This window comes from Podarcis muralis, chromosome 18 (assembly GCF_964188315.1).
Source record: "Podarcis muralis chromosome 18, rPodMur119.hap1.1, whole genome shotgun sequence".
Taxonomy (NCBI): Eukaryota; Metazoa; Chordata; class Lepidosauria; order Squamata; family Lacertidae; genus Podarcis; species Podarcis muralis.
Genome location: NC_135672.1, coordinates 3107025 through 3130263, shown reverse-complemented (window position 1 = coordinate 3130263; position 23239 = coordinate 3107025). Strand labels below are relative to the sequence as shown.

The window sequence follows — 23239 nt, the reverse complement described above, 5'->3', positions numbered from 1 at the left end:
CGCTTCAGGTTGCATACGCTTCAGGTTACAGACTCTGCTAACCCAGAAATAGTACCTCGGGTTAAGAACTTTGCTTCAGGATGAGAACAGAAATCGTGCTCTGGCGGCGCAGCGGCAGCAGGAGGCCCCATTAGCTAAAGTGGTGCTTCAGGTTAAGAACAGTTTCAGGTTAAGAACGGACCTCCAGAACGAATTAAGTTCTTAACCCGAGGTACCACTGTACTGTCATGTGATAGACAACAATCCCATGACTGCAATCACGGAGCAGGAATTCTAAAAGTGAGATGTTGCCAGACAGTGTAGGCATTCCTAAGCCAAATGGGCGTATGGTCCGACTCGATGTAAAGGCAGCTGGAGTTGTATGCAGCCTCTAATCTAGAGGAAATCACAGGGTCTGAATTAAACCAAATCATAGAGTTGGAAGGGACCCCGAGGGTCATCTAGCCCAACCCCCTGCAATGTTGGACTCTTTTGCCCAATATGGGCTTTGAACCCACAACCCTGGGATTAAGAGTCTCTTCCTCTACCGGCTGAGCTCTCCCTTCCAGTGCAATTTGAGTTGGATATGTGGTCAAACGTGTCTCAGGTCAATCCCTGGCTAAGTGATTTGAGGATCGGGACCTACGGCAGCATCTGCTGGGGGGGGGGTCAGCTGAGTCAGGGTCTATTTAAAGGGTGGGGTGGGGTGTGCTGCTTAATTGAATCCGAGTTTGTCCCCATTGCTTTCCATGCAATGGAGCAGAAGGAATCAAGGAGTCCGGCACAGGTAGGTCTACCTGCATCAAACTGCGTGTTCCAGTAAGGAAGGGAAATTGTTCAGCTCTTAAGACTTTCTGAATTCATCGGTTTTTGGCTTCCAGGGGGAAGGCTTGGAGCAGCAGCGGGTGGGGGGGGAAGTTCCTCCATTTATTTAGCATTTATTTTAATTTATACTTACATTTATTTTGTACTGCATTGGTTGGGGGGGGGGGCTTTTTTGACTTTCCTTTCAAAGACCTCCTTGGGAGAATGGTTGTATCCTTCTGCAAGCCATTCGCCGCTTTCTCCGGAGAACCAAGATGGCTCAGTCAGTGGAACACAAGACTCTTAATCTCATGGCTGTGGGTTTGAGCCCCAAGTTGGGCAAAAGATGGCGTTCACTGACCTTTGGGGTCCCTTCCAACTTTATGCCTGTTTTTCTGTGGTTCCTGTAAATTGCTTGAATCGTGCGTTTTGCATTGGCTTCCTCAACCTGCAGCCCTCCAGGTGCTTTTGGCCTACAACTCCCATGATCCCTAGCTAGCAGGACCAGTGGTCAGGGATGCTGGGAATTGTAGTCTCAAAACATCTGGAGGGCCGAGGTGGAGGAAGCCTACATTATTGCATCCTTGCAGCAAACCTGGGAGGTAATCTGTTACTGTTCTCACCTGTGCACCTGAGAAAAGCTCAGTGTGAGGATATAGTGAGGAAGCGTATATCCCGGCCCTAATAACCCTGTGAGGAAGGCGAGGCAGAGAGAGAAAAAGAGAGCGAGAGGCCATGATTGATCCAAGGTCACCCAGTGAGCTTTGTGGCAGAGTGGATTTGAACCCAGGTCCCGGCCTGACACACGAACCGTGAACCTTTGTGTTTTGATCTAGTTTTTTGTAGCTCTAAATTAATGGCTCTTATCAGCCTGAGTAGCACCGAGTTAGAAACAGAAGAGGAATGTAAATGGGTAAGATTGATGGTAATTGCAGGCAGACGGGTTATAGCGAGTAACTGGAAAAATGCAGAAGAGCTAGGGGTGAACCAATGGAGGAAGAAACTGAAAAATATTATAATTTAACTGTGAAGATACACAAAATGAAAGGGTTTAAGGTCAGTGAGAAGAAGGAGGATTGGTTTGAGAAGATATTGAATTATTTGGGTAGGTTTGAACAATTAGGGGCAATTAAAATGTTAAAAGTTAAATAAACCTTGTGGGGGGGAGGAGTGTTAATGTATATAGAATTGTACATATGGTTGATTTGAATATGTTGTTATTGATTATGTATACCCAATGTACCAGCCGCCTGGGGGGTTTCATTGTGTTTTGGTTGTTGGTTAAAATAAAAAATAGTTTTTTTAAAAAAAAAATAGTTTTTTGTTGGCAGAGCACTACTTGGGTACTGCAACCAGGAGTTATACAGCAGGTTACTTCAAAGGGTTTTATTTTGGAGGGACTGAAGTCCTGTGGCCGATATCTGCGCATGCTAACCTGCATGTCTCTATGGGGAAATTTTGGTGGGTTGGCACAGAGGGCATTTCCAACAGCCTCTTTCCCCCATCCTGTTTCCCTGGAAGCAAAGTTTCCTGGAAGTAAGGGCTTCAGGGCTTAGCCTTAGAGACTTCAGCAACACACCTGTGAGGTGCAAAAGAAGCTTTCTTTTTTCTTTAATAGTTGTGTATTCACTGATGCAACAAGGACTGGTGCAGGAGCTGATGACAATGATGATTAAAATTTGTATACCACCCTATACCTGCAGGTCTCAGGGCGCTTCACAGGATAAAAACACAATATAAAAACAAAACAAAATCATAAAACAGAAACAACCCAATAATCCTCCCCAACACATTTTGAAAGGGCATCGGGTTTCTTGCACCCTGTTTAAAATCTTGTGGGACAATATGCGCTCCCCCTCCCTCCTACTAACTTGGCAAATTGGGCTCTCTTCCTATAGACTTCCGTGCCACGGACATTCTGGTTTGTAAGAAGCCCTTGTCGTCTGCTGACGTATCTGGTAAGTCACAGTCGGGGTGGGTTTGTGGATTGGGCGTTTTTAGGGTGTCGGGGTGCTTGCCAGTCTCCCCGAATCTGGTCCCTGGGGGTGGCGAGGAACCCAGCAGCAGGGAAGGGCTGCTTCCTGGCTTTACCTGGCTGTCCCCTGTTGGAGGCAGGATGCTAGGCTAGAAGATGAAAAACTATTGAGATGCTCATAATATTACTTTGCAGGGTTTGAGGCGGTTAGGAATTTGTCAAATTGGGACAGAATAAAAGAGAGCATCTTTTAGGAATTACAAATTGGCAAAATGAATTGGAGAGGTGCGGAAAGGGAACTTTTTCACTCGTTCTCTTGCCGCACCAGGACATGGCAAGTTGTTTTTCACAGAGTCTTTACATCTTTGGTTCGCCAGCCCTAGATGACAAGCTTTTCCAGGAGGTGGGAGCCACTTTAGCTTCTGGGGTGCTAGTAGACTGCCTGACATAAGTTGGAGAGGAGGCCTTGAAATAGTCCTCTAAGCTTGCTTAGGGAATAGAACCTGCCTAGTCAGGGGCAGTCTACCTGCTGAATGTGAAGGGGGACGCGAAGGACTTTTCTGTAGGCTTCCCAGAGGCATCCCAAAGGTGGCTTGATAGATCTGAAATATATCCCTTTAAGCTTGAATTTGTTTTTATTCTGGGTTGTCTTATTTGATGTTTTAATGTGTTGTAAACTGCTTTGGGGACCCGGATGGCGCTGTGGGTAAAAGCCTCAGTGCCTAGGGCTTGCCGATCGAAAGGTCGGCGGTTCGAATCCCCGCGGCGGGGTGCGCTCCCGCTGCTCAGTCCCAGCGCCTGCCAACCTAGCAGTTTGAAAGCACCCCCGGGTGCAAGTAGATAAATAGGGACCGCTTACTGGCGGGAAGGTAAACGGCGTTCCGTGTGCTGCGCTGGCTCGCCAGATGCAGCTTTGTCACGCTGGCTACGTGACCCGGAAGTGTCTCCGGACAGCGCTGGCCCCCGGCCTCTTGAGTGAGATGGGCGCACAACCCCAGAGTCTGTCAAGACTGGCCCATACGGGCAGGGGTACCTTTACCTTTACCTTTTAAACTGCTTTGAGATTTGAAGGATTTGCTGAACTAACAAATTGAACTGGAATACAAAAAGGGAGGTGTGAGGAGGTCCGGGAAATAAGCAAATGAAAGAAAGTGATGGAATGATGGAATTGTTTTTATTTTGTATTTTCCTTTTTCTTTTCTCATTTTGTAAAACTCTAATAAATATCTGTTAAAAAAATAATAAACTGCTTTGAGATTTGTTCTTTAAAATGTAAAGTGGTATAGAAATGGAAATAATAATAACACGCAGCACTGGTGAAACCTCAACAGCCTAATCTCCCAGTGTTTATTCCTTTACCCTCTTGGGATCTGCTGTGAAGATTCAGATTTGTTTTATTCTCCCTATATATCCCATTCTACATGTCTGTGTCGGCTACGAAAGCCTGCGACTGGTGAATGTCTCTAAATCGCTTTCCTTTGCTCTTGGCTGCTCAGTTCCAGTTCCTTCGCAAGTTCTTCCCCTGGGCTCGCCTCGCCATCCCTGTGCGGACCCCCACGGGCAAAGCATCCCTGGCACAGTCTCCGGACCGACCCGTGCGCCGCCCCAAGAAGCGGCTGGGAACCGTAGCGCACGTCATCCTTGCCTTTGCCCCTCTGAGGTTCCAGCGTGCTTTCGGATATCTGACCATCATGGAACGGGATTTGGTCCCCAAAGGTGAGACCCGGGGGCAGGGGCAAAGGAAAGGGGCAGGCGTCGCTACGTAGGGCGTATATTTACGGGACCGCCTCTCCTGGTCCGCCCCACAGAGGACCTTAAGGTCCATGAACAACCATAGTTTAGAGGTCCCAGGCCCTAAGGAAGTCAGACTATCCTCCACCAGGGCCTTTTCAGTGATGGCTCCGACCTGGTGGAATGCTCTGTCCCATGAGACCAGGGCCCTGCAGGATTTAACCTCCTTCCGTCGGGCCTGTAAGACAGAGCTATTCCAGCTGGCCTTTAATTTGAATTCAGCCTGATCTTCTATTTCCCTTCTCTTCCCTCCCCCTCCCCTTTTTATGAAGATTCCCCGCTCTGAGACCCCACCGCTCATTCTCCCCTGGGCTCCTCGCTGGCCCAAGTAGGACCAATTCAGCCAGCTAGCCCTGGGGGTTATCTGATTGATTTTTGATTTTTATTGCTATTCATGTTTTTATACTGTATTTTATGCTGCTTTTAAATTTGTTGTTAGCTGCCCTGAGCCCGGTTTTTGAACCGGGAAGGGCGGGGTATAATTTATTATTATTATTATTATTATTATTATTATTATTCATGTGCATTTTTGTACACATTCTCCAACCCCCCCCCCCATTTTGTTGCATTTCTCTCCCACCTTTTCTTCAAGCAGCCCCCCCCCCATTTAATACCCACAACAAACCTGTGAGGTAGGTTATGCTGAGTGGTCACCCAGTTCCAGTGAGCTTCAAAGCCGAGTGGGAGGATTTCATAGAATCATAGAGTTGGAAGAGACCCCAAGGGCCATCGAGTCCAACCCCCTGCCAAGCAGGAAACACCATCAGAGCACTCCTGACATATGGTTGTCAAGCCTCTGCTTGAAGACCTCCAAAGAAGGAGACTCCACCACACTCCTTGGCAGCAAATTCCACTGTCCAACAGCTCTTACTGTCAGGAAGTTCTTCCTAATGTTTAGGTGGAATCTTCTTTCTTGGAGTTTGGATCCATTGCTCCGTGTCCGCTTCTCTGGAGCAGCAGAAAACAACCTTTCTCCCTCCTCTATGTGACATCCTTTTATATATTTGAACATGGCTATCATATCACCCCTTAACCTCCTCTTCTCCAGGCTAAACATGCCCAGCTCCCTTAGCCGTTCCTCATAAGGCATCGTTTCCAGGCCTTTGACCATTTTGGTTGCCCTCCTCTGGACACGTTCCAGTTTGTCAGTGTCCTTCTTGAACTGTGGTGCCCAGAACTGGACACAGTACTCCAGGTGAGGTCTGACCAGAGCAGAATACAGTGGCACTATTACTTTGAACCCTGGTCTACCAGGGCCAGAACTCAAACCAGGGCACCACCCCAGCTCATGCCTGTTTTTCTGGATCTCCTCTTACTGTTCAGAATCATAGAGTTGGAAGGGACCCTGTGGATTACCTGGTGGTCCGACCCCCTGCAATGCAGGAAGAGGCAGCTGCCCCACCTGGGGACCGAACCTGCAACCTTGCCAAGACCTCTGCAGGTTGTTTTGTTTTTGTCTATTTTTAATCTTGCTCCTCCTCCTGCAGAGACATTGGACGCCCCTGTCCACCCATCGGGCAAAGGGAACAAAAGGAAAAAGGACGATGTTACTCTAGAGGAGGAGCTCTGCTGGGCTGAGCTTCTCCAGAAAGAATTACCGGATGAAGATGATCCCGAGGACCCGACTTATGAGGTGACTCTGAGACTCGGGAGCACATTGTTAACGCAAGCAAGTTGTTTTCCCCACAACCGCTTGACACAGCCATCCAAATGTCGGCCCTTGACTTATTTTGAATTTCATCCAGATCTCCCCTTACTGGGGAGACGTGTCCGAGCAGAATGATGGGGGTGGAGACGCTCCTTCAGATATACTGGACCGAGGCCATTTAGGGATTTCAAAGGTCAGCACCAACACTTTGAATTGTGCTCGGAAACGTACTGGGAGCCAGTGTAGGTCTTTCAAGACCGGTGTAATGTGGTCTTGGCAGCCGCTCCCAGTCACCAGTCTAGCTGCCGCATTCTGGATTAGTTGTAGTTTCTGGGTCCTTCAAAGGTAGCCCCACACAGAGCACATGGCAGTAGTCCAAGAGGGAGATAACCAGAGCATCCACCACTCTGGCGAGACAGTCTGCAAGCATGTAGGGTCTCATCCTGCGTACCAGATGGAGCTGGTTGACAGCTGCCCTGGACACAGAATTGACCTGCACCTCCATGGACAGCTGTGAGTCCAAAAAGACTCCCAGGCTGCGCACCTGGTCCTTCAGGGGCACAGTTACCCCATTCAGGACCAGGGAATCCTCCACACCCGCCCGCCCCCTGTCCCCCCAAAACAGTACTTCTGTCTTGTCAGGATTCAACCTCAATCTGTTAGCCGCCATCCATCCTCCAACCGCCTCCAGGCACTCACACAGGACCTTCACCGCCTTCACTGGTTCTGATTTGAAAGAGAGGTAGAGCTGGGTATCATCTGCATATTGATGGACACCCAACCCAAACCCCCGGATGATCTCTCCCAGCGGCTGCATGTAGATGTTAAAAAGCATCCAATTAAGGCCATGCTCACACCATATGAATCCTGATTAACACGGTTTGAGTGTGGTTCTGTTTACACCTCAGTTTCTGGTTCGATGCCCGTGAGGGACAGCTGCATAATTCCAACCCCTTGATTTTACAAGTTCTTTGAGTTCTGTGATACCAGCTGAGGTTCCCCCTCACAAATAATTGTGGGAGTTGTAGTTTAAGGGTGTTGAGAGTTGTTAGGGGGATCCCATTCCCCTCACAGAGCTACAATTCAATTCAAATTTTAATTTGCATACTGTCTTTCGGTATTACTATACACAAGTAGTTTACAAGCTGAAGAAACAACAAAGATCACACAAGCCTTATAATAATCTGATCCGAAACAAAACAAAAGTCGTAATAAAAACATAACTTTAAAATAAACAACTTAATTCAAATAAAGCAACACTCCATCATCGTGTAATGGTACACAATTAAGCAAACAATAATTAAATGGAAATTCACTCTTAACAATTACAAAAAACACACACACTAAATTGGTAAAAGAATTAAAAACTAAACGAGGAACAATAAAAAAACCGCAGGCCCCAATGCCTAAACTCCCACCACGCATACAAAACGTTGTAAAAGGGTCAAACTGAGAAACAAATCTATAAAATTATTGTTTTTTAAATGGGACTTAAAATGGGCCTACAGGTCCCAGAGTTTGGCGCGAAGAGTGATGGATTGATTGACTGAACAGCCACTGATCAGCCCCTTCTCTGTGTCTCCTTCCCAGTTTACCGTCTCTGAGACGGACAGCGAAGAATACAAATCTCAGAACGACACCGATGTCAATTTGGAGGTGGAGGAGAAAGATGGATTCTTGATGCTGAAGGAAGACCCAGCTCAGCAGGTTACGAAAGATGATTTGCCCCGGAGGAGGCAGTGAGGGGAAAACAAAGGGCCCTCTTCACGTCCTCAGAGGTGCTCTTGACATCTTGCCAATGCCGAAAGAGGACATGTTTCTTCTTACTGGCTTAGACTTAAAGATGGGTGGGGGCCGCATTCTGCTTTTCTGGATGAGCCAAGGAGGCTGTCACACAGCACAGCGTTAACATGTGGAACTCACTGCCTCAAGATGTCCTGCTAAGTTTGCTTAAGGCTTTATTCCAATACATAACAGATTTTTTTGTTTGTTTTCCTGGCTTCCCACTCCATTTTCCACGGTGTTTTTAAATTTCTCCCCCTTGCTGCACCCTGTCTTCTCTCTCTCTCTCCTATCTTAACCATCATACAATGATCTCTAATTCCTTCTGTTGCTTGGAGTTCGAATCCTGCTTGCAGAGCGTAGCTTCCTTCACAGTCCACCTTCTCTCTCTCTCTCGCTGTGTTTGTAGGAGGACCCAAAGAAGGAAATTGGGGCTGGGGAGGAGGCCCTGGACCCCCGCTGCTCCGGGGACGGGAGTGAGCAGCCAGACGAGGAGGTGCCTGACGATGGCGGGGACAACCCGGGTGCGAATCCCACCAGCCCTGCTCCACCGGAGAGCACACTGCTCCTGCCGTCCCGCAACCCCAGTGCTGAGATGACCTCCAGTGACAACTCCCAGGACCAATGGGTGAATGTGAGCGGCGGTAAGCGTCACAGAATCACAGGATTGCAGAGAGGGAAGGGACCCTTGAGGGTCATCTAGTCCAACCCACTGCAGTGCAGGAATGGCGGCTAACAGAGGGCCACCCAACCTCTGTTTCGAAACCTCCAAGGAAGGGGAGGCTCCGCTGTCAGACAGCTCTTACCCCTGTGTTGCAATACAGAATAATCTGCTCCAATGCAGCCGCAACACATGGCTAATAAGTATGGCAAATGTACAGGTGAGACTCGAAAAATTAGAATATCGTGGAAAAATTCGTTTATTTCAGTAATTCAACTTCTCCATGATTGTGCTTCCTACTGAACCAGACTGAGAGGCCATTTAAAGGCTCAGGAACCCATTGCAGGTGTTACGGATTGAATAGCCACGGCACCTTTTCACAATATGCTAATTTTCTGAGATTAATGTGGGGTTTTCATCAGCTGTACGCCATGATCATCACAATTATAACAAGTAAAGGCTTGACATATCTCGCTTTGAATGTCATGAGTCTATCTCATATATTAGTTTCACCTTTTAAGTTGAATTACTGAAATAAATGAACTTTTCCATGATATTCTAATTTTCCGAGTTTCACCTGTATTATTAGTAGTAGTTAGAATATAATCCAAAATTCACAAATCATAAGCATCATCTATAATGTATGTATAAGTCCATAAACAAGAAATAGTTAACGTAATAAATTGCTGTCAGGGAACACCACAACGCAGGCAGAATTATTTCTTGTTTATGGACTTATACATACATTATAGATGTTTATGATTTGTAAATTTTGTTTTTTTTTGTTTTTTTAAAAAAAATTATTAAGATTTTAGGCAATAAAACAAAGTTCACATTCACAACCAAAAAGAAAAAACACCATCACAATCAATCAACAAAGCCAAAGAAGAAGAAAAGTGCAGTAAAAAAACCCCATACAAAATAGAAGAAAAAAGACATTAAAAAAACATAAAAAACCAATTTCTTAGATATTATTTTCATAACCCTCCTTCCAGACTCCCTCACATCTCCCTTTTCTGTGTTCCCTTTTACAGAATCTTATTCAGCAATACTTCACCTTCTTTTAAATCTTATTTTGTATTATACATTTCAACTATTATGTCTCCAATTTTTCCCTTTATTATCAGTTATTTGAGTTTGACATAACATTATTCTAACTTCACCTTTGTTCTTATAAACCAGTTTTTGCATACTCCTTTCAGCTATGTCACTAATGCCATATTATCTTTATATCCTGCATCATTCCAACATTCATACAATTTACAATGCTTTTGCAAGTAGTCTTTAAATTTCTTCCAGTCCTCTTCCACTAGCTCTTCTCCCAGGTCTCGGATTCTGCCAGTCATTTCTGCCAGTTCCATATAGTCCATCACCTTCATCTGCCATTCTTCCAGGGTGGGTAGATCTTGTGTCTTCCAATGTTTTGAGATGAGTATTCTTGCTGCTGTTACTGCATACATAAAGAAAGTTCTATCCTTCTTTGACACCATTTGGCCAACATGATTTGTAAATTTTGGATTATATTCTAACTACTACTAATAATAATACATTTGCCATACTTATTTGCCATGTGTTATGGTTGTATTTGAGCGGACAGCTCTTAAGATCAGAAAGCTCTTATTTATTTGAGGGCACAGGGCATCACTAGAACAGCTGGCAAATCCAATTCCATAACTCTACATCTGTTTGGATAATATTAGATATTTTCCAAATATTTATTTCTAACACAGTTGCATAACTGTTGTTTTTTCACCTGCTGCGCTTTGTATAAATGAGGTCCAACTTCCGTTAGACTTGTCTGCGTCTATCAGCAAATCCGCTTAGAGGCGGCAAGTTCAGTCGGGATTTCAGTCCATTGGAGTGAAATAAATACATTTGACGTTCCAATGCAGCAAGGTCAGCAATAATTTTTTATTTATACCCTGCCCTTCCCGGTTCAGAAAACCGGGCTCAGGCCGGCTAACAACAAATTTAAAACACTTAATTGATGCAACAAAAAACAGCATAAAATACAGTATAAAACGTGAATAACAATAAATTCAGAATTCAAAAATTAATTTAGGGGGGAAATCCATCCAATAAACATTAGATCATCACCAGGGCTAGCTGGCTAAATTAGTCCTGTTTGGGCCAGTGAGGAGGCCAGGGGAGAATTAGCTGTGGGGTCTCAGAGCGGGGAATCTTCATAAAAAGGGGAGGGGGAGGGAAGAGAAGGGAAATAAAAGATCAGGCTGAATTCAAATTAAAGGCCAGGCGGAATAGCTCTGTCTTACAGGCCCGACGGAAGGAAGTTAAATCCCGCAGGGCCCTGATCTCCTGGGACAGAGCATTCCACCAGGTCGGAGCCACCACTGAGAAGGCCCTGGCCCTGGTGGAGGATAGTCTGACTTCCTTAGGGCCTGTGACCTCTAAACCATGGTTATTCATGGACCTTAAGGTCCTCTGCTGGGCAGACCAGGAGAGGTGGTCCCTTAAATACGAGTAAGGCCATGGAGAATCCATTCACTTAGTCAGAAAGTTTAGTTGGAATTTCCTTTCTAGGGGGCTCCTGCAGAGGTCCTGATCCAACATTCTGCCTAGGAATTTCCATGATTTGCAAGTTGTTTTTAAAATACTTTTTCATTGTTGTAGCCTGTCCTGGAACCTTAGGGCAAAAGGCCTGCACTTATATAGAAACTAATAATAATTAATAATACTAGTCTTGCAGCTGCTACTCTTCTTATTAGTAAGGATATTTAATAATAAAAATGGGTTATGCTAGGGACTCAATGAACTCGACAGGCTGAGTCTCCGGGAAGCAAAGAATCCGCAAATGGAATTGTGGTGGTCCAGGCGCTCCCTCTAGTGGCAGAACAGCAATACTACAACTTGCTGACCTGGAGGTGATCTTGCACGTTTTCTTGGGTGTGGGGGGAGAGAGGTCGCATTCTGGAGGAATGTCATGGGTGCACAGCAGGGGTGCCGTTCATTGGACCAAATTTATACCCCACTGCATTGCAAGAGAACCTTCCGAGCTGTTTGCAGAAACAAAATAATTAGGGGTTTTTTAAAGTTATAATAACTGGTATTTGAAATATTCCAAAGGTTGACTTTTCAACTTTGCCCTTAAAAAAGAAAAGGGAAAGCAGCTGTTTTGGACTACAACCCTTTCTAGCAGGATCCAGTGGTGGGGATGATGGGAACTGTAGTCCAAAAACAGCTGGAGACTCAAGTTTGGGAAACCCTGATCTAGAAAGTTGGCGCATCAGAAGTTTGTGTGTGATATCACCATCATCACAATCCCCTCCCTGTCCCCCCCCCAAAAAAATATATATGCAAAGACAGGATACTGGACGAGATGGGCCCCCTCTGAGTTGGATCCTGCAGCAAGGCTCCTCTTGGTTCCTTATATCCCCTCTATGGAACCTCCATGGACAAAGCTAGTCTACCTTAGAATGGAGAACAAGAGTGGGAGGGGCTACTGCTCTCCACATCCTGCTTGTGGGACAACATTCCCCGTTTGGGACATCTGATTGGCTACCGGGAAAAAATAGGGGGGGTGAGAAAAAATGAGGAGAAAATGAGAATTTAAAAAGGATTTTTAAAGAGGAAAGAAGAGTCAAAAAGCATAAAAAGAAATTGAATCAGGTTTGTTACATCCCTCTCATCTTAACAATGAAACGACAAATCACTCATAAAAATGTAAAAAATGTAGAAGGTGCCAGTCCTCATGGTTCTGGCTGATTTCAATAGGAAACATCGGAAGCTGCCTTTATACAGAGCTGGTCCATTGATCTATCTAGCTACCGTATTTTTGCGTGTATAACATGCCCCCGTGTATAAGACGACCCCTATTTTTGGGGACTCCAAATTTAGGAAATGGGGGGAGATTGGCCAGAGTTGCGGAGCTTTTTGGGGGGAGGGTTGCCGATAATCGCTCACCCGCCTGACCGCCGCTGACAATCACACGCCTCAAGAAAGCCACCCATCGCCTGCCCACTCGCCAGCAGCAGCCGCCAATCACCCGCCCAATCACCAATTACAATCTCCTGCTCACGACTGCTGCCAATCACACGTCCCCCCTGCACTATCCGTGTATAAGACGACCCCCAATTTTTAACAGTAATTTATAATAAAAAAAACCTTGTCTTATAAACAGAAAAATACGGTAAGTGTTGTCAACACTGACTGGCATACTCTCTTTGGGGGGGGGGGTTCTGGCAGGGGATATTTCCTTCCCTTCTGCAGATGCCAGGGGTTGAACTTTTGGCTCGTTTAACAATCCATGACCTTTTTAACTGGGGAGGGGGGTGTTGGTACGGTTTCATTTATTACTACATTATGTATTTTTTTTTGTGGTTTATGTTGTAAAACACCCATGTGATCTTTGGAAGAAAGGAGGCATATAAATTTAATTCTGCGTGCCCTATCGCTGAGCAACCGAAACGCCTTTTAAAAATTTGGAATAATGCAAATTGTTTTCCTTGGGTGTGTGCAGTGCTCACTGTTGATTAATTTTCCCCCTGGATTGACAACTAATTCCACACACACACACACACACACACACACACACACACACACCGGAATTGAGAATTTACTTATGTTCCCCTTCCCTAGAATAACAGCAACTGTCTCCTCTCCTGGCTGAGATTGGCACTGCAACATAGCGAGGTGAAACTTTCCGACGGTCTGCCGCCTTCTAGCAACCAGATGCCCTCTTTTTGATACGGAAACGTCTTCTCTCTTTTTGGAATTTGCAATAAAGCCTTACTTTTTCACACTGAAGTGTTTGACGGCTCCTGTCTGACCGACTCTGTCTTTCTGTAGGAATAATAATAATAATAATAATAATAATAATAATAATAATAATAATAAAAAATAATAATTTGTACCCTGCTCATCTGGCTGGGTTTCCCCAGCCACTCTGGGCAGCTTCCAACAAGGATTAAAAATACATCAAAATGTCACACATTAAAAACTTCCCCGAACAGGGCTGCCTTCAGATGTCTTCTAAATGTCAGGTAGTTGTTTATCTCTTTGACATCTGTTGGGAGGGCGTTCCACAGGGCGGGCGCCACCACTGAGAAGGCCCTCTGCCTGGTTCCCTGTAGCTTTGCTTCTCACAGTGAGGGAAACACCAGAAGGCGCTCGGCGCTGGACCTCAGTGTCCAGGCAGAACGATGGGGGTGGAGACGCTCCTTCAGGTCTACTGGGCCGAGGCCGTTTAGGGCTTTAAAGGTCAACACCAGCACTTTGAATTGTGCTCGGAAACGTACTGGGAGCCAATGTAGGTCTTTCAAGACCAGTGTTATGTGGTCTTGGCGGCCGCTCCCAGTCACCAGTCTAGCTGCCGCATTCTGGATTAGTTGTAGTTTCCGGGTCACCTTCCAAGGCAGCCCCACGTAGAGCGCATTACAGTAGTCCAAGCGGGAGATAACCAGAGCATGCACCACTCCGGCGAGACAGTCTGTGGGCAGGGAGGGTCTCATCCTGCGTACCCGATGGAGCTGGTAAAACAGCTGCCCTGGACACAGAATTGACCTGTGCCTCCATGGACAGCAGTGAGTCCAAAATGACTCCCAGGCTGCGCATCTGGTCCTTCAGGGGCACAGTTACCCCATTCAGGACCAGGGAGTCCCCCATACCCGCCCGTCCCCTGTCCCCCCAAAACAGTACTTCTGTCTTGTCAGGATTCAACCTCAATCTGTTAGCCGCCATCCATCCTCCAACCGCCTCCAGGCACTCACACAGGACCTTCACCGCCTTCACTGGTTCTGATTTAAAGGAGAGAAAGAGCTGGGTGTCATCTGCATATTGATGAACACCCAGCCCAAACCCCCTGATGATCTCTCCCAGCGGCTTCATATAGATATTAAAAAGCATGGGGGAGAGGACAGAACCCTGAGGCACCCGACAAGTGAGAGCCCAAGGGTCTGAACACTCATCCCCCACCACCACTTTCTGGAACAGAGGAAGATGCCTTCTACAGAGTTCAATACTGTCTACACTGGCTGGCAGCAGCACTCCAGCCTTTCAGGGAGGGGCTCTCCCATCCCTGCCTGGACATGCCGTTGGACATCCAACACAGGACCTTCTCAGGGGCTTCTCCACGCTTACCTGTCCTCCATGCTTTCAAGGCCTGGGCAGAGCCAGCATTTTATTTTGGTCTCACCTGTCCTCCTCCCCTGTCTGGCTCCGTCCAGCAGATTTTAGCAGCTGTTTTAACTTACAGTGGTGCCTCGCAAGACGAAAAACCCGCTAGACGAAAGGGTTTTTTGTTTTTTGAGCTGCTTTGCAAGACGATTTTCCCTAGGGGCTTGCTTCTCAAGACGGAAACGTCTTGCAAGTTTGTTTCCTTTTTCTTAACACCGTTAATACACTTGCGACTTGACTTCGAGGAGCAACTCATAGAACGCGGTGTGGTAGCCTTTTTTGAGGTTTCTAAAGACTTTGGTGATTTTTGAAGCTTTTCCAAAACTTTCCCAACACTGTGCTTCGCAAGACGAAAAAAAATCGCAAGACGACAAAACTCGCGGAACAAATTAATTTCGTCTTGCGAGGCACCACTGTACTTTCTTTTGAATCCAAGTACAGTAGTACCTTGGTTCTCGAATTTAATCTGTTCTGGGAGTCTGTCCAACTCCCAAAACCATTCAAAAACCAAGGCGCGACTTCTGATTGGCTGCAGGAACTTCCAACACATATATAAACATTAAAACATTACATGTTTTTAAAAAAACCACTTCCCTATACAGGACTGCTTTCAGATGTCTTCTATAGGTTATATAGTTACTTGACATCTCCTTTTAAAGTCAACTTACAGATTTGAAAATAAGGGACCAGCAGCCTCGGAAATAAGGGATCAGCAGCCAAAATAAGGGATTTTCCTACCACAGGTATGTTCAACTTCTGAGCCCCTCCGAGCCAAAGGCAGAAAGCCCAGCCAGCAGCCAAACGAAGCCTCAAGCGGTGGTTCCCACAGCGCAGCAACCCAGCAAAGGGGATGCAGCAAGGAAAACCACAGTCACCTCTCCGCTGGGAAGCGCTGAGCAAAGGCGAGTCCCCAGGCAACGCGGCCGATTTGATCAGCACAAGGCATGCAAGCTCCACCCCCCAGTCATTCTTTGACTCCTTATTGGGTGAGCAACGCAGCCAAGCAACACAGTTGGAGCCTCCCTCCTCCCTGGCCGGCAGGGAGGGAGGGAGGGAGAGGAGCTGCTTCCTTTGAAACCCAGGAAATTTAAGGGACATCATCCATAAGGGACAGCAGTGGGACACAGCGCTGGGATAAGGAACTTTCCCGCCAAATAAGGGACAGTTGACAGCTATGCCTAGATCACTGCCTTCTGTGGCAGGGAGTTCCAAAGTTTAGCCAGAAAGGTACTTTCTTTTTTCTGCCCTTACTCTCCCAACATTCTAGTGTTATGAGAGAGACTTCTCGCCCTCCACGTTCTCCAACCTAGGCATAATTTTTATAAACTCTGATTGTGTGGCCTCTTCCTCTCCTTCTCTCTAAACTAAAAAAAACCTGCTAGTTCTGCAACTTTTCCTTGTAAGGGAGCCTCTCCACCCCTTGGTCATTTTGGGCTGCCCTGTTCTGAACCTGTGGAAGGAGAAGAATAATGTAAATAAATAAGGAATGGATCTCCTAGATGGGCCCCCTTTGACTTCATCCTGCAGCCGGACTTTTCTCAGCTTCTGCAACGTTCTGGCCTGTTCGGGATTTTTAAAGTGATGTTTTCATATGATGGGGAAGGAATGAACCTGACAGCTGCTGCAGGAACTATTTATTGCTAGTTGGTGGGTGGAAAGGAGGAATCTGGGTGACTCACGAGGGGTCAGTGTCTATTTCTAGAGGCCTGGGGGCTTGGCATCCTTGCGATGTTTACTACGGATGCATATAAATAGAAACCTCCTAACGGGATAAACTATGTGAGCAGTGTGTTCCCATAGCTCTGCTTCCAGGTCACAGGTCCATCGTCACGTCTCGGTTCATCGTTGCAATTTGGCAGCACCCGCCATTTTTAATTTTTAAAAAAATTATTAAATTTTTCAAAAAATTGAAATTAAAGAAAGAAAAACAAAGAACAATACATAACTCTGTAAACACACTTATATACATGTTTTCCAAAATGAAAACTAATAGAAATAAAAAGAAAGAAAAGGAAAAATAAAAGATATAAAGTAAAAAGAAAAGGAAAAATACTTTTCATAAACTGGAATATTACCAAATTCTTGCTTCAAATACTGCAATATAGTTAAAAAATTATAAAAGACTTCCACCGTATTCGCCACACGTCTCTTAGTTGTCATACTCGCATTTACATCTGTTCTTCAATCATTTCCCTTCCTTAGATTCTTTCATAATCCATCAAATCTTTATGTTCTCTGAACTCTTCACAAGGTTAGTCTAGACACAACCAAACTTTCGTATTTGAGCCCTGCTTGTATAAATAATCATTTAAACATTTCCATTGTTTCTGAATTAAAATTTTTGACTTATACCTTATTAAATCCGTTAGTTTTGCTAACTCCAGCAGCACTCGCCATTTGTGGTGACCCTCAGAACAAGCCTGTGAGGTAGACCAGGCTGGGAGGCAGCGACTGACCGCAGGACTTGAACTTGGGTCACCCTGGTCCTGGTCTGACGCTCTAGCGTGGCATAACATGTCTAAGACGGCTCAGTCGGTAGAGCATGGGAGCCTTGAATGTCAGGGTTGTGGGTTCGAGCCCCTCATTTGGGGTTGGGCTAGATGACCCTCGGAGCCCCCTCCAACTCAACAATTCTGATTCTATGTGGTACTTCAGCAATGCGGGGAGAGGAATAGAGCAGAGCAGTTTCTGATTTGATCCCGGAATGTCCTGCTTTTCCTTAGGACATCCTTATTTTCACTGGAGAAATGTCGGAGGGTCTGGGGCAAAGCTGTCAACTTTTCTTGCGAGGAATCCTATTCGGAATAAGGGAATTTCCCTTTAAAAAAGGGAAACATTGATAGCTATGGTCTGGAGTTATGCAACCCCCAAGCCGAGGAGATAAGTGACTATATACAACCTTTAGAAGACATCTGAAGCCAGCCCTGAATAGGGAATTTATTTTTTAATCTTTCATGTTTTATTAAGGTTTTATACGGATGCAATCAAAATTATTCAACCCCCATTGCAAATCAGGTTTATTATCAAAACTGACAGACTTCCAGCAACCCAGTCAGATGGGTGGGGTATAAATAATAAAATTATTATTGTGATGGAATGGGACATCCGTATTTTCATTGGAGAGATGTTGGAGGGTACGGATTAAGCATGCACACATCCACAAAGCATCTATCTGAATGTGGGGGGGTTTCCAAGCCTCGGATCTTGACTGACGTGTCCTTCAGGGTTTAACTCACAGCTGTCTTCCCAGTGACTCAGATGGGTGTCGATTTCTATTTTGGCCTGGCTGCGCATGGAAGCTGCTCCCTAATTATAAACTCTCCTCAGCACTGAGAGCGGAGGGATGACAGCAGCGGGTCCCTTGCATCACTGAGCCCTTTTGGGGGTCTGACTAACAGCCCCCTCCCTTTGCACCAAGTCCTTTTTGGGGGCGAGGAGAGCGCCGGACGCCTGGGACCCCAATAAAAGGTCTCCAGTTGCCGAAGAGAGAGCAGAACAGAGCCGCTTCTGGAGAACCACAGCCCACAAGCAAGAAGACCCTTGAAGCATCCCTGAGGCGAAGATGCTCTGCCGACTTCACCTGGCGGCCCCCCGGAGCCCCCTGCTCAGCCGGGCTCTGTGGCCCCCCACCCGCTCGCTCTTTGAGGACCTGGAACGGGAGATGGATTCGCTGTGGGAGCTGCTGGGCAACTGCAGCAACTGGCCGCTCCGGGGCCACGAGGAAGCGTCCCGGGGACCGGAAGAGGCCCCGTTTGCGGTGACCCAAGACATGGCCGGCTTTGACCCCCGGGAGCTGGTGGTCAAGCTGGTGGGCCAGAAGCTGGTGCTGACCGGCAGGAAGGCCACGCAGACCCCCGGAGGACCTTTTCGCTACGAGCTCTTCCGCCGCGAGTGGGACGTCCCGGGCAGCGTGGACCGCCAGCAGCTCAGCTGCTCCATCTCCCGAGAGGGCCAGCTGCGCATCGAGGCCGCTGGGCCGCCCGCCAGGACAGTGCCCATCGAGGTCGGCCGAGCGCCGGGCAGTGGCCAGGAAGCCGCCTCCGCCACGGACGACCGCCGGACCAAAGGCTGAGGGGAAAGCGAGGCGCAGCAGAGACTCTGGGTGGACTTGGGACTCTGGAGCAGGGCTTTTCTGCCCATGAATGTTTTTCACTATAACCTTTCCCTTTGTGGTGGTCAGTCAATTTGCAGATATAACGCTGGAAAACAGGCGTCTCTATGAACGAAAGGAGAAGCCTGCAGGTCAGGGTAGAGGGTTTTTTTTGTCCTTGTTCATATCTCGTGTTTTGATGCTGTATTTTATGTTGTGAACTGCCCAGGGATCTCATACCCTCCAACATTTCTCCGATGAAAATAGAGATGTCCTATTCAGTAATAATAATAAAAAATATTTATACACAATACTATTTATGCATTATGGGGTGCTTATTTAAAATCATCGGAAATACGATTACAATTGACCGTCGTAAGGCCCGGGTCCACATTCTTTGTGTCTAGACAGGCTTTGCCCTAAACAAAAATGTTTTCAGCAGTCGCCGGAAATAATACTGTGATGGCACCTGCCCATTGTCAAGAGGCAGGGAGTGAAAAGATCCATTTCTTACAAATGCAGAATTTGGTATTATGCTTTTATGCCGAGGGCCTTCTCGGTGGTGGCGCCCTTCCTCCCATCAGATGTCAAGGAGATAAACAACTATTTTACTTTTAGAAGACATCTGGGAAGTTTTTAATGTTTGATTATGTTTTTATAAGTGTTGAAAGCCACCCAGAATGGCTGGGCAACCCAGTCTAATAATAATAATAATAATAATAATAATAATAATAATAATAATAATAATAATTACTGTTATTATTCTGAGGTGGTTCAGCTGTAGATTTGGGTCTGTCTGGACTGGTCAGTGTCCCAGGGTCTGACTTGTGAGAGGTAGAAATTCAAGATATACCCACATCAACCCTGCCCCTTAGCAATTTGAAGTGTGTGTGTTAAATTCGATTCCCCGGTTTTCACGGGCTTGAAATGTTTTAGGAGCGCCAACAATTGGGGAAATTTTGAGTGGCAGAAAAAAATATCCTTGCTTCTTCCTCTTTCTGCCTTGGGTCTGGACTGGGAGCTGATGCAAGGAGTTGCAAGAAACTGATGGTGCCGTCCCTCTCTCAAGACCTTTCACCCAAATTGTGAGACTTGAAGCAGAAGGGGGTTGAGGCAGAAAGTGAGGAAGTGGATGAGCTTTTTTTTTTTAAATATAAATTCCCTTTCTTAGCTGTCCCAGAACTTCCCTTTGCCTAGCCAAAGCAGGACTGAGCTGTTCCTTCAGGAGACAGTAAAGGAGGGATGGATGAATCTAGGTGAGAGAACTTAACTCGGTGCTGTTTCTCTGCCTGGCCTCCCTCGCAGGGCTGGTAGGAAGAAAACGTGGCTGGCACCTGGGAGGGGGCTGTTTGTGACCCCTGCCTATTCCTGCATTGCAGGGGGTTGGACTAGATGACCCGCAGGGTCCCTTCCCAGGCCACGATTCTAGGACAAAGGCAGAGCTCAGGTTTGGAAAGCAGGTCTTGCCAGCAGTAGCCTTGTCGGCCCAGCAGCCCAGCCTGGCACCCGCCTTCACAAGAACAGGCAGCCTTTTCTTCGCAGATTACTGTGACTGCAAAAAGGGGGGAGGAATTTCTCTACTAGAGTCTAGAGTCTTCCAGAAGGATCTGTTGATTTCCTGTTTTCCATGCAGCAGCTTTGGGGGGGGGGGGGTGCCTCTGCCGCCCTTCCAACACCCCAGGGCACTTTCTTTGCAGGTTGGGGGAGCCTAGCTGAGCCCTGCACCTTTCTCTCTCTCTTTCAATTATATTTTATTAACTTTCAACATTTTAAAACATATACAGTCAAAACACAATTTCTCTCCTTTTTCTCGACTTGTTCTCCCACCCTGTTTTCCGCTGAGTTGTTGCTTCTCCCCTCCTGCAGACCCTCTAACAACCACAATATTACAATCCAATTCCTGTTGCTCATTGTTCATCGTATGGTGATATTTCTTTAAACGGTTTGAAAAAGGCATCCATTCTTCCATAAAAACACTTGTTAAGATTCTCTGAATTTTGCTGCTAATTTTGCCAGTTCTGTGCCTTCCCTGGGGCTTCTCGGCACAACACCGGCTAGCAAATCCTCTTGCAAACTGTGGCGTCATTTCTGGACTTCTGCCAAGGCCTTCCCCTCGGCTGCGTCTCTCGACGTCTCTGGAAGGGCCTCCTCTATTCCAGGCCCGCCTGGAACGGCCTCTTACAACACGTTGCGTCAGTCTCTGGGCTCGTGCCAAGGAGCTGGCCGGCAGATAAAAAGCCTGAGCGCACTTGGAGTCAGCCAGACGGAAAGGAACCACAGACGAAGGAGCTCTGCTCGCTAGATCATCTCTTCCCCGGTTCTTCGGCCAGACGGAAAGGATTTACAGCCGAAGGAGTTCTGCTTGCTAGATCATCTCTTCCCTGGCTGTTTGACTGCGGCACCACCATGGCAAGCTATTCCCGCTACCTGCTCCGCATGCTGCCCGTGCGCCGCTGGCCGCTGCAGGGCTTTGGCCCCGTCTGGCTCAGTGGGCCACAATCGGCTGGCGAGGCCCTCTGGCCGGCAGCCGGGCAAAGCTTCGTCGACCGGGTCGCGGCCGACGTGGAGAGGCAGTTCGTGGAAATGGAGGCGATGAGCAGGGCCTTCTTCCAGGCCTCGCCGCTGCAGAAGTTCCTGCGGGAAGCGTCGCCGGAGGAGAGCGTGGCTCGGGACGGCGAGGCGGGCAGAAAGTTTCGCCTCTCGGTGACGTGGCCGGCTTCGCGCCGGAGGACGTGGCTGTGCAGCTGGACGGCAGGAAGCTGACGGTGACCGCCAAGCGGCTGCATGAGAAGACAAGCGAGGAGGGCGGCTGCGTGAGGGAACACCACGAGGTGCACCGCGAGACTCTTCTCCCCGCCGACGTGGACCTCCAGGCCGTGACGTGCTCCCTGGCATCCGACGGGCAGCTGTGCATCGAGGCCCCCCGCCTGGCTGCGGCAAAAGCCATCCCCATCGACGTGAAGGCGGCCGACCAGCAGGTTCCGGGAACCAGCGCAGAGAAGGACCCGGAGAAGCCGCAGGAGGCTTGAGAAGTCTGGACGTTTTGGGCGCACACCGGCTGCTGCGGGAATTAGTGCGCCATCTTAGTTCTGCTCCCCATTCAAACGAGCGTCTGCCGGGATTCCAGCTGACCTTTTGACTGCCTTGACTAATATTTCCAATTTATTAATCGCCTTCGAAAGCGATGTACGCTTCTTTTCCTTGTGTGCAATTAAAAATTGTGTGTCTTATTTTTCCACGTTAATCGCCAAACTGATTTACGCTTCTGTTCCTTATCCACAATAAAAACGGTGTTTTATTTTTGCACATTGGTTGTGTTTTTGCTTGCTTTCATAGAATTGTAGAGTTGGAAGGGAGCATGAGGGTCATCTAGTCCAACCCCCTGCAATGAATGAATATTTTGCCCAATGTGGGACTCGAACCCAAGACCCTGAGACTAAGAGTTTTTGTGCTCTACCAACAGCTATTTGGTGGGTTTGCTTTGAGCATGACTAATGTAGGAGGCACAACTCTTCCAATGGCATGCTCCTCCTCCTCCTGAAGGCAGGATTCAATTTGGCAGGATTTCAAGATGGAAACCCAAATTATTGGTTTGCTGGGAGGCTTAGTAAGGGCAGATGGCCAGGCAAATTTTGGAGTGCCCCCTGCAGTGGTTCAGTGGTTCTGCAGTAGCAGCCAACCACAGCCAAGCACATTTAGCTAACAAACGTCGTTTCATGGTTGGATGAGACGGATTTACGACCATGTGTGGTTGAGCCTCCTGCCAATTTTTTAGGACAGAAGGGAACAATCTTATTTGTGGGATTACTGGATCATCATTAAACAGCCTAGTTTTACTTTCCAAAGAGAAAGTCAAGCCCTGCACCTTCTACTTGTAGTTTTACAGAATAGATCCTGTCTGTAAAATCACTCTGGCCTTGCAGTAGGAGCCCAAACATTAGATGGAGGGCTTAATGTTAAAATGTTTCAGAGAATCAGTTGCTTAGAATCATAGGTAGTTGTGTGTGTGTAAAGAATATGTGCAATTGTTTGATTACAGAATTGTGAATAATCATTTAACAAAAAACAACTATCTGATGTTCAGAAGACATCTGAAGGCAGCCCTAATTAGGGAAGTTTTTAATGACTGATGTTTTAATGTATTTTTAAGCTGCCCAGAGTGGCTGGGGACAAATAATATATATATATACTGTATATATTCATCATCACAGTGGGAACCAGGACGCAAAACAGGCCTAGAGATGGCCATTAGCTATCATGAAGGAGAACCTCCATCTTTAACAGCAGTCTATCTACAAATGCCAGATTGTTGGGAGGCAAACAGGCCTGGGGCAGCCACAGCGGCATCTGGGCAGCCCTAGTGGGAGGGTGAAAGCT

The 23239-nt window shown here is 47.0% G+C and overlaps 3 protein-coding genes across 3 annotated transcripts; all 3 read left to right on the top strand.

Moving 5' to 3' along the window:
• The first annotated feature begins 1639 nt into the window (after positions 1-1639).
• LOC114588641 (uncharacterized) lies at positions 1640-8808 on the top strand. Its single transcript, XM_077922023.1, has 7 exons — positions 1640-1696; positions 2682-2741; positions 4255-4474; positions 6037-6182; positions 7788-7904; positions 8389-8623; positions 8804-8808. The coding sequence occupies exons 1-7, from the start codon at positions 1640-1642 to the stop codon at positions 8806-8808; spliced, it is 840 nt and encodes a 279-aa protein (XP_077778149.1).
• A 9280-nt stretch (positions 8809-18088) lies between these two features.
• Positions 18089-19178, top strand: LOC114588584 (heat shock protein beta-11-like). Its single transcript, XM_028713985.2, has one exon. The coding sequence runs from the start codon at positions 18335-18337 to the stop codon at positions 18842-18844; it is 510 nt and encodes a 169-aa protein (XP_028569818.2). The 5' UTR covers positions 18089-18334; the 3' UTR covers positions 18845-19178.
• Positions 19179-21118: 1940 nt separating this feature from the next.
• Positions 21119-22168, top strand: LOC114588554 (heat shock protein Hsp-16.1/Hsp-16.11-like). Its single transcript, XM_077922082.1, is given in 2 exon segments — positions 21119-21563; positions 21566-22168. Coding segments are annotated over 2 exon segments (621 nt in total). The 5' UTR covers positions 21119-21268; the 3' UTR covers positions 21892-22168.
• Positions 22169-23239: the final 1071 nt, after the last annotated feature.

Coding starts and splice junctions, on each gene's coding strand:
- LOC114588641 (XM_077922023.1), top strand. CDS start 1,640: ATGGCTCTTATCAGCCTGAGTAGCACCGAGTTAGAAACAGAAGAGGAA. Junction 4,475..6,036: donor ACGGGATTTGGTCCCCAAAG/GTGAGACCCGGG, acceptor CTCCTCCTGCAG/AGACATTGGACGCCCCTGTC. Junction 6,183..7,787: donor CCGAGGACCCGACTTATGAG/GTGACTCTGAGA, acceptor TCTCCTTCCCAG/TTTACCGTCTCTGAGACGGA.
- LOC114588584 (XM_028713985.2), top strand. CDS start 18,335: ATGCTCTGCCGACTTCACCTGGCGGCCCCCCGGAGCCCCCTGCTCAGC.